Below are 11,106 nucleotides of genomic sequence, written 5' to 3' on the forward strand. Positions count from 1 at the left end.
CAAAAATATGAAACTAATTCGTAAGCCACTTTGTTCTCCTCTCAAGGAACATTGCTTCAAGAACCACTACCAACCCGCCCCTATTTGACAATCATTAAAATAAAATCTTTTTTTTCCTCAAACTCATTTTTAAGTATACATTTTCTTAATAAAATATTCTGTATATAAATTAAAAATTTTTTCCTGGGCCGGTGTGGAGCCGCTTTTCAAAGAAAATTTTGACTTTTTGGACCCTTGCAAATCAAAACCAGCCATTTTTGTTGACTTTGACTCTCACATTAGATCTCACCTGACAGTCTAACGGTCAAAAAAGCGCCCATTATTTTTGTGAAAAAACCTCCACCAGACAAGCACCTACCATCTGACCAATAATTTTCAAAAAATCACTATTTTAAAAAAAAAAAATTCCCAACAAACTCATTTTAATAGTTGTCAAATGGGAGCTTCGTCATTAAAGAAATTACAAACGTTTGGTGCGAAGGCAAAGTGAAAATTAGGTTTAATATTGAAATATAATTTTCCACTACTTTTATAAGTTAATAAAGTGAGACAGACGCTAGACCTTTTTAGGGCTGCTCTGGTAATAAATAATATTTTATAGAAAAAAAAAATTAGAAAATGAATAGAACTGAGAAACATGTGAGTTGTCGAGTATTATAAGATTTTTTTCTTAAAAATTTGTCTGGTAATTGCCTGCTACATGTATCCACACGATTAAAGAAAGGAAATTTCGCCCCCGGGATATAGTCTAGTGGTGCAAAGGATAGGAATGAGATTATCTCACGTCTTGTTGGCAGTCGTAGTGTGGAGGTTCGATTCCTGAAACATGGAATTGGACTCCTTGTAGGCCCAGTGTATAGACAGTTATTGTTCTCTGGCCTGTTGGGGCACATCTCGCGATTTACCTCCCTCACAAAACTTTAAGGATGAGACAGTGAGAGCCTTCAAAATTGGGATTCAACCTCTTTTTTTTTAAAGGAAATTTCCATTTGTGCGACACAGAATTTTGCTAGACAGACACGTGTGGGGCCATGTATGATTATAAAGAATCAAAAAATATCACCCAAGTTCACTGTAAGTTGTCTGAAAACATTTTGTGACTTTCCTTTTGTTTAAGTGCAGCACGGCTCTTAAAGAAAATAAATTATTTTAAAGAAAATAAATTATTTAGGCCAACTTTGACCAGGAAAACTTGTTCAAAACTGGCAAATGAAATTATTGGTTTAACATCTTTATTTTCATTTTCATTTTTGGGATGTAAAAATGATAAAATTTCAATAGTCAATTGAGTAGTTGGATCGAATGGAAATTGCAGTAGTGCTGCTGTCCCGTCATGCTAATGCATCTGGAATTTCAAATAATTGTATAATTATCATTCATTTAATCTCATTGAATTAAAAAATTGTGCAATCTCTTTATCAATTGGACAATGCAATTAATAAATATTGACGAAACATGTGAATAAACCAAGACTCGATTTAGTTTCTATGAAAATAATTTTTTTTATTAAATTTTGATCAAAATCGATGAAATGTGTGATTGAAAAGTTGATACAAATTGCAATTATTATTAAGCGTGTTATTGAAAATGAATTTGAAATTTATTTATTTTATTGAAATGGACTAAACAAGAGCTAAATTGTCATATCCTTGGAGCACAACATAGATCGTCGAGCATTGGGACTAAGATAGTTATAAGTATCTGTGGTTTTGGAAGCAAGTTTTTCAAAAGTGATGGACCGAACACCTTGTACGGGTGGGACACCTCGCGATCCGGACTTTTAGAGATGAGGCCTTCATTGGACAGTACGGATGGACTTGACCGTTCTTTTTCATTGTAACTTCCTTTATTAGGCAATTCTTCTCTCGAAGTTACATGACTATTTTGTCGAGTACCTTAAAGAGAATTGTCTCACGTGCAAATATATCAATAATTTATAGGGTTAATTTCACAAAAGGTCACTGAACTTATTTGAAAATTATAAAATGGTTGCTGGAGTTTAAAACTTGCAGAAACGATCACTGAAATTTAAAACGCTTTCAGAAACGGTCACTGAAATTTTTAGACTTGCAGAAACGGTTCTAACACTGAAGTTTAGAGTGATTTCGAAAATGGTCACTAAAATTTACAAACTTGCAGAAACGGTCACTATTAGGACCGTTATGATTTAATTCAAACTTAAATGACCAAAACATGTGAACATAGAATCTTGAGGACCAAACTATCAAAACTTGACAAAATAAACTTTTTTTCTTTATTTTTGGACGAGTTTTGTGGCAATTTTTCGACAACTTCCGACCATCAAGGCCGCCGGATTTGGATACTGCTAGAAAGCCCATAATTTTCTCTTCAATTACCAACCAAAATCTCCCCATAACTCCAAAGAATTCTGCCGAAATAAGCTCCTCGAAATCTGAAAATCTGCCTAGATTTTTTAGATTTTTGTGCGAGTTTTGTGGCAAATTTTCAGCAACTTTTGACCACCAAGACGACCGAATTTGGATACCATTAGAAATCCTACAATGTCATCTTCAATTACCACCCATAAGGATTGGATTCAATCAGAATAAACCCAAAAAGTCAGCTCCTTGAAGTCTAAAAATCTATATAAATTTTTCAGATTTTTGGACGAGTCTGAAAATCTGCTCAAATTTTTCAGATTTTTGAGCGAGTTTTACTACAATTTTTCAAAAACATCCAACCACTAAGACCGCGGGATTTCAATACCATTGGAAAGCCCAAAATGTTCTTTTCAGTTAACACCAAAAATATCTCCATAACTTTAAAGGATTCGAGGAATAAACCCACAAATCAATTTTCCAAAATCTAAAAATCTGCCCAATTTTTTTTAGATTTTTGAGCGAGTTTTGTGGCAATTTTCGTGCAACCTCCTACCACCAAGACCGCAGGATTTGGATATTGGAAAGTCCACAATATCTCTTCAATTACCATCCAAAATCTGCCCATAACTCCAAAGGATTCGACTGGAAAAAAGCCACGAGATTTCAAAGAGTTGACTTTGTGGGTTTATTTCTGCCAAATCCTTTGGAGTTATGAAGAGATTTTGGGTGGTAATTGAAGAAGACATTGTGGACTTTCCAACTGTATCCAAATTCGGAGTTCTTGGTGGTTGAAAGTTGCTGAAAAATTGCCGCAAAACTCGTCCAAAAATAGAGAGTTTATTTTGTCAAGGTTTGATAGTTTGGTCCTCAAGATTCTATGTAAACGTGTGTTAGTCCTTTAAGTTCGAATTAAATCATAACGGTCCTAATAGTGACCGTTTCTGCAAGTTAGTAAACTTCAGTGACTGTTTTGTAATTATCAGGTAAGTTCAATTGCCGTTTGTGAAATTAACCATAATTTATATCATTCTATAATTTCAAGAAAATTGCTTATGCATCCATCAAAAGATTATAACTGGATTTGATGGAATGGCTTCATTTATTTTTTAACTAACCACATCAATCTTAGAATATATTAGGTAAAGAGAGATTTAGGGGGCGTTTATTTTCTATTTTTGTAATGAAAATTAAAAATATAGTCGTTATGGATCCCACATGAGAAATAGAAATTCAAATTTGATGACTTAATGTAATGGATAATAGTCATATTTTTTATTTTAATGGGAAAAGAACGAAAATAAACAAGGCTTAAATTCAATATATAATTTTGGGAGAAGTTTGACTTACGCTACAGTCCAAAATTCATGGGCCTCATTCTTTAATTGTCTCCAGGCTTCAACCTATATTTGTAATGATCTGCCTCTGTCAATTCTCTACTTCTGTTTCAACCTTTCAAGAAGCTCTGAGTATTAGCCAAGAGACTCTCCCAGATGGATACAAGCTGTGATCAGGTCATTCATGATGTTCCACCCTATCTCAGGGTGTACAAAGATGGAACAATAGAGAGACTTTTTGGAACAGAAGTTGCACCAGCAACCTTCGATCATCAAACTGAAGTTTCCTCCAAAGACATAGTTGTAGTACCCGATACCGGTGTCTCCGTCCGGATTTATCGACCCACTCTCACACACCATCACCAAAAACTTCCTTTGGTAGTCTACTTCCATGGTGGAGCATTTTTCATATCTTCAATTTCCGATCCCAAATACCATAACGTGTTAAACATATTAGCCGCCGAGGCTAAAGTTATCGTCGTCTCAGTTGACTACAGAAGAGCCCCCGAACACCCTCTTCCGGCCGCCTACGAGGACTCATGGGCTGTGTTTCAGTGGCTGGCTTCCCACAATTCAGGAGGTGGCACTGAAACCTGGCTAAAGGAAAATGTTGACTTTGACAGGTTTTTTTTGGCAGGGGACAGTGCTGGTGCAAATATATCACATCACATGGCAATCCGCGTAGGGCGGTCAGGCTGGTTTTTGTCAGGGACCAAGATTGACGGCATTCTTATGATACAGCCATACTTCTGGGGGGATGAACCGGTCGGGGTCGAGGCACGTGATCCAATACGCAAAGGTATGGTGGACAAGTGGTGGCAGTTTGTTTGTCCTTCTGATAAAGGCAACAAAGATCCCTGGATCAACCCATTTGTTAATGGAGCAGCAAATCTTGCTGGATTAGCATGTGATAGGATTCTTGTTTGTACAGCTGAGAATGATATCTTGAGGGATAGAGGGAGATTATATTACGAGTCACTTCTGAAGAGCCAATGGCAAGGGAAAGCTGAAGCTTTTGAGACAGAAGCAGAGGACCATGTCTTTCACCTCATCAATCCCACTTCTGAAAAAGCTGTCAAACTGATCAAGCGTTGTGCTGAATTCATAAACCATGAGTGAGTGAGTGATTATCGTTTGTACCAATTTCAAAAATTCTACCAATAATAGTGATATTATCAAATCATATTCTACATATTTTTCTTTTGGCTGTTGTTATTTTAGACCCCCCATGATGCCAAATTGGTAGCTTGCCTCATAAAATGATCAAAATATCTATGCTACTTCAGAAATTGTTGATTAGAATTTAACAGAAGTTCTTCAAACTGAATCTTGCACTAAATTAGCTTAAGGGCCCATTTAGCAAGACATTTAAAAAGTCAAAAACTGTTTCTGAGATTAATAAACTGTGTTTGAACATATTCGAATAATTTTTTGAGAGTGTTTTATCTGACTAGGAGAACTTTTAAAAGAAATTGAGATAATTTTCCCTAATAGTCAACACTTGCAAATTTGGGACCAGTTTATGACCACTCTTTAGATCCTTGACACATACCGTAATTAGTTTACCACTTCCTCTTTTATGAAGAGCTCAAATTAGCTTAATGAATTTAATTAATTTAGGGTGGAGGTATTAGGACGACGCCTGCAAATGACAAGTAAATTATAAGACGCCCAAGTAAAGACAATTGTTGTGTCCCCTCTTTTGGAACTACACAGGATGCATGAAAGGCAGAAGCCAAAAATAACTTGAGCAACAAAAGGTTCCATATGTCCTTGAATTAGGATTCTATAGAAATACAAATATCAGGATGACTTAACATGGTAAAACAAGAGATCATGTCAAAGATAGTTGCTTTCTCATAGTGCACAAGATAGAGACACCAGTTCACATCCAAGAGAAAGCAAAACCAAACCATACTTGTCAACGTTTTGCTGTTGAAATATAATGCTGACTCTAGAAGACAACAGTGTCCAACATAGTTCCCAATGTCTGAATAATGTTTGAAGACATCAAGTTGGAGACATGCTCCTCAAGATGCTTCTTTGCGTCTTGCCTTCCCACATTTGCGATAGCTAGCTTTTCTGGTGGCAACTCATCTTCCTCTTGAACTGCTTTGTTATATTTGATAGCTAAATTAAGCATCTCCTGCACAAGTGATGCCAAACTTTACTACTTGCTTCAATTAGAACAAGAGAGGAGAAGAAATCATGCTATCGTAACTTCAGAGTTTTCTTTATTTAATTACACCCCACTAACAACATGGAAACCCCACAAAGGTATCGTCTTTATATATAAAAGACAGAGAGTCGGTGGGAACCACACAAAGATATCATCTTTATACATGAAAGACAAATAGTCATCATGGAAATGCATCAACTAATATATACAGGTATCTGATGGATAATAGTATAAACCCAGATGAAATTAAGCATCCAGAATACAATATATAGTTCGTGATGACATAATCCCTGTCCTCAATGTCCAATCAACATCTTCAGTAAGCTACATTTATTGGACATGTCTGATACGCTCAGAAGGATATCTGAAGCTATATATATCCATTGAAGTAGAATATAAGAAGTGCTCTAGTTATCCGACACATTTGATAGCGCCATTATATTCCAAATCTTATCTCTGAGAGTAACAAGAAACCGTAACAGCAGAAAGCCAATCATAGTCTCTCATAATCTACCAAACTCGAAAATTGAGACATCTAGCATAACAAATTGCAAAGATGTGTTTTTAGCCAAGAATCATTCCCATCAATAAGTTCTACAAGCCTCTAAAAGGTCCATACTGGTACTAGAATACAACCTCCATGCATCACCATTCCACAATCCACCATTTTCACATGGTAGATCTGCAGTTGGAATTTCAAGAAAAGATGTGCCACTAATATTTGTAAACTAGAAAGAGTCAGACTGCAATTTGAATAATACCATCAAATTTCCTACAGTCCAGAAGAACAAAAATATACCGTTGCAGAGCAAATATTAGAAGCAAGCACCCAAAGGATGCAGCAAACATTATTCGAAGCATTTGCTTCAGAGGACAGCTATAACATTTTTAGCGTTTCTTCCACCTGACGTCTAATTAAATGACTGGTAGAGGAGCTAACAGGATTCTAAAGTTCACCTCATTTATAAATAAATCTAAAAGAATTATTCATATTCATAGTTTGTATGTAGAGTGCAAGCAGGTCATTACAAAAAGTTTATATGTACGTATTAACTAGCATATTAAATTTAAAATTATTTTTTTAAAATTCTGGACAACGGAAATAGAAACTTGTGCCTAAGCTCCAACAGACACTAGGTATCAGGGATATGTCAGACAAATTGACTCGAGACGGTCACTTCATGCAAGACTCTGGCAGCAGCTCAACACATGTACACAGTCCATGTTTGCCATTATGCACAGGTGGCTCAGGGCAAAATGCCACAAGGTGAACCTCAAAGCATGACATGGAAACTGGAAGTCAAATTATTTACAATAATCCTGTTGGTTCAAGGCCAGCAAAGTTATGGGGGAACCATCAACCTCAGCCAATAGAAATTATTTCTTTGTTTCATACTTTCATGGCAATCAGCTAGAACATAACCCTAACAGCAACCACAAAATGTAAGAGCCCGGTAAATCCAAAAGTACCTGAACAGTCTGCTCATTTGTTTTGGAGTGGGCATCAAATCGCTGAAGGGTCAAGCCATCAGTCCATTTCTTCTTGTGAAGATTCAGAAGCATCTTCTCCTCAAGTTCATTCTTCCTGTAGTTTATGGCTATAGAGTAATAATGGCGGTTCAAACCATGAATCAAAGCCTGAAATACAGATCATCTCTTCAAATTACAAACTAGAGGAAACAACAACAATAAAACATCAATTGAATTAAATATATGGCCATTACTTGGATGGATGGTTTGTTGAGATGTCCCAGATTGGAAGTTGTCTGTCGTGGCTCTTGGCCAAGCATCATGGTTTGAGGGTTAATCAGTCTGAAGGCATCAATCACCACCTTTCCTTTAACACTCTGAATGGGATCCACCACCACTGCAACTGCTCTTTGATTCAAAGCTTCAAAACTCTACATCATACAATAGGTAATGGACACTGAGGATGCTAGAGATACACAGTTGTAAATAAAAAATTGACTGAACAGTAAACCATTAGTATTGGAAAAGTAAGTAACAAACTATAAAACTGTGTATATGTCATAAACTCATTTCTACAGCCAAAACAAATTAGTGTCAACAAACCTGTGAGGGAAAAACACCTAATATTGGCTCTTTCCCACAACTTAGCTACCTTGTGGCTACTGGCCAATATCAAACGCTGCTCCTCGTCCCCAACCAAAAAAGCCGACAATGATACACAATAAAATAAAAAGAAATGTCCATCACAAGCACGTGGTTTCTTGGAATAGCTAGTTAAATATTAGACATAAAAAATACCAATATTGGTTATATGGCAGAACAATACGACGTCTTCTTTTAGGTAGCCTTATGATTTACTTCACAATCCTCTAAATCTCACATGGTATCATTTAACACGAAAAAGCAGAGAAAAATATGCAAAATGCTCAATTATTTTGAGTCAGATGATTCCTATTTAAAAGAGAGGAGAAAGAAGAAAGAACAACAAATTTTCTCCTCAAATATCTTTCGAGTCCATAGAATTTGCCTTTTTTCCAATATCCCATTCAGAGCAGACTTCCTCAACCACAACAACATGGAAATAACCACAAGAAAGATCACAAATCGGAAACGTACAAATAGAAAATCTGCTTAAGCACAAGGTTCTGAAATTACAAATTTGATTGCATAATTGAAAAACCAAAATTTCACAAAATTACATAGCCTTCTCTTATTCCTTTCACCTCAGAATTTTATACATACTCAACTTTCAGGACCAAGAGAACAAAGCTAAAATAAATAACAAGAATACAAATCTTTGAATTTGTAGTCATTTACTACCTATATTTAACGGGATTACATTGCTCTTTCTGGTTTAATATAATGATGCAATTATTGATAATCAACCCCACATTACAATATTGTGAATTCCCAAAAAAATATAAAAATTAATAATAATAATAATAATAATATCAGAGGTAAATAAGATTCGGTAAATGCTAAATGGTGCTTGGGTAAGATGGGAATGACTGCTTAAATGAATATAAACAAAATAAAACGTCTGTGAATACTTGTGGAATATTTCATATCTGACAAATACCAAGTGCAATAACAGGTTACTATTGATCAAATATTCAATCTGACAAAAAATAACATAAGTTGGAGCAATGCAGAGCAAATAATGGAGTACCAACCTGCTGAGTATTAATGTCAACGCCAGAAAGCCAACACCCAAAACCTGGATGTGAATGATACCAACCAACAACCATCTCAGGTCTGCAACCAACAACGAACAAAACTCGCTGAATTTACATAATGTAAGAGAAAAAAGGACATGACATAGCCAAAGCATTAACAAAAAAGAAACAAGTATCAGACTGAAGATTCTACTAGAAATTCAATAAATTGAAAGAAGGGTAATTAATATAGCAATACTTGGACCCCATACTGTAAGTCAACAATTTTTAAAACAAAATCCAACTAAACAATAGAACAAACTCAAACCCATTAACAGCTCAGTCTTTTCAAGAATAACACTGTTCATTGAATGATCTTAGCAAATGCAAGTTACGGGAGCGCTAAACTAATTGACAGCTTAGTACAACTTAACAATATGCAACACAAATTACTGGTTTTGAAAATATCATGCTAAGTCCTCGGTCCGGCACAAAGGAAAGTTCCAATTTAATATGTACGTGAATGAAAAGGTAATACCATGTATAATGGAAAATGATAAACCTAGAAAAAGTCATTTGAAGAAAATGCCAAACACCTATATGAAGAAGCAACAAATTTTTTATCATTTTATAGGTTCAATTTATTGATTGTGCAGCAAAACCTATTGAGAAACCAAAATATAATAAAGATAGTTGCTTGATTCACTTCCAGAAAATGAATTCAGAAAACAAAAATGCTTCTTAATTTGATAATAGTGATAAATTTTCATCATGTGGCAGAATTAGCAAGCACAGAACTGGCCAGTTCAGCATCCATAACTACTTTTAGTTTACTTGAGAATGAAATAATCATAATGCTCCAACAAACTTCAATAAGTTTCAATTCACCCAGAAACTCTGCTGTTACCAATAAACCCACTTGTCTTTTACATTTGCTATATTATGAAGCTTCTGTAAGCTCTTCTCTAAAATAACAGACAGAACACAGAAGAAGCGAGATCAGTTCCAAATGTTTGTTCTATATTTCTATCTTCTAATCATAATTTTTTTGGTAGAATTGGGGATTTATAATCTACGATTTTAAGGAAACGCAAAAATTGAAAACTTTATTCTAATATTTTGATGGTTTATGAGTTAATTGGAAATCATCATGGCCACTAGGCTAGTTCGTCTATCACATTCTGATCTGAAAACAAAAAAATTCTAAAACCGTTCAATTTCCTTCAAATATCTACAAAACCCACACAACGTACACCGCCTATCTTAATCAAGAAAGACCAGAAATTTTCTATCGGAAGAGGAATTACCTGCCAGTTTGCTTTAGCATATCAAGCATATTGGTCTGGAAGACATGATCCACGGCCTCCACGCTAACTCCTGTCCCACTCTGTGGCATGGCGAATACATCCACCACTCGAACCGTGTATTCATCTACAAACTCCCCTAGCATAAGCCCCATCACTTCCATTGGCACCCCTGCCCTTCCTATCATTATTATAATATACACATATCAAATAAACCATAATTCCATCAATACAAGCAGTAAAACCATATATAATATTTTATACCAGCACACACAGATGTGTTGGCAAACTTGGCATATGTAGTTCTAAAAAACCCTAGATTTACCGTGTTTGAGCATTTTAAGGAGGGCAAGAGAGGAGATGTAGACTTGTTCAGATGAATCGAGAGTTGGAGAGTCCGGTGGCGGGTGTCCCAGGGCACCGCCGGCTCCGGCGAACATTCTTTGTAATCTTTCAATGCCGGACATTTTCTTTTTTATTCTTTGCTGGGTCTTCTCTGTGTTCTTAAGATTTGTTATGGCAGACGAATTACAGAGTTCAAGAGTTGAGCTGGATTTCTTTGCGAACAAGACAGGATATTACAAATTTTCAATGACGTCCTTGTATTTTGATCTAATTATAATTTTTGCGTGTTACTTTTCTCTCCTTTTCTTTTTGTTCTTTAAAGACATAAGAATAGTCCAAGTAAAAGAATACTGAGTAGGGCTGGACAAAATTACCAGTCTGAACCGAAATTGAACCAAATAGAGTGATTCTTCTTAAATTAAATACTCGAACGAATATCTGAATCGACAACCGATGGGCTAGGTTCGGTTCTCGGTT

General features: G+C 35.6%; 2 protein-coding genes across 2 annotated transcripts; one reads left to right on the forward strand and one right to left on the reverse strand.

Annotated features, from left to right (window-relative positions):
* Positions 1–3,705: 3,705 nt before the first annotated feature.
* Positions 3,706–4,879, forward strand: LOC111408809 (probable carboxylesterase 2). The gene has a single exon (XM_023038580.1). It carries the CDS (start codon positions 3,833–3,835, stop codon positions 4,793–4,795), a length of 963 nt encoding a protein of 320 aa, XP_022894348.1. The 5' UTR covers positions 3,706–3,832; the 3' UTR covers positions 4,796–4,879.
* Positions 4,880–5,394: 515 nt separating this feature from the next.
* LOC111408810 (26S proteasome non-ATPase regulatory subunit 14 homolog) lies at positions 5,395–10,846 on the reverse strand. The gene is made up of 6 exons (XM_023038582.1): positions 10,610–10,846; positions 10,288–10,465; positions 8,999–9,080; positions 7,580–7,756; positions 7,326–7,493; positions 5,395–5,822 (listed from the first exon to the last, which is right to left on the reverse strand). Exons 1-6 carry the CDS (start codon positions 10,749–10,751, stop codon positions 5,631–5,633), a joined length of 939 nt encoding a protein of 312 aa, XP_022894350.1. The 5' UTR covers positions 10,752–10,846; the 3' UTR covers positions 5,395–5,630.
* Between the last annotated feature and the right edge of the window lie 260 nt (positions 10,847–11,106).

The sequence above is a fragment of the Olea europaea genome, chromosome 14, assembly GCF_002742605.1.
Source record: "Olea europaea var. sylvestris chromosome 14, O_europaea_v1, whole genome shotgun sequence".
NCBI lineage: Eukaryota > Viridiplantae > Streptophyta > Magnoliopsida > Lamiales > Oleaceae > Olea > Olea europaea.

Excerpts from the sequence above, each read along its gene's own strand:
- LOC111408810 (XM_023038582.1), bottom strand. The coding sequence starts at position 10,751 with ATGTCCGGCATTGAAAGATTACAAAGAATGTTCGCCGGAGCCGGCGGT. Across the intron at positions 7,757-8,998 it reads TTGACATTAATACTCAGCAG|AGTTTTGAAGCTTTGAATCA; the intron begins GTTGGTACTCCA and ends TGTATGATGTAG. Across the intron at positions 7,494-7,579 it reads TCAACAAACCATCCATCCAA|GCTTTGATTCATGGTTTGAA; the intron begins GTAATGGCCATA and ends TCTGTATTTCAG.
- LOC111408809 (XM_023038580.1), top strand. The coding sequence starts at position 3,833 with ATGGATACAAGCTGTGATCAGGTCATTCATGATGTTCCACCCTATCTC.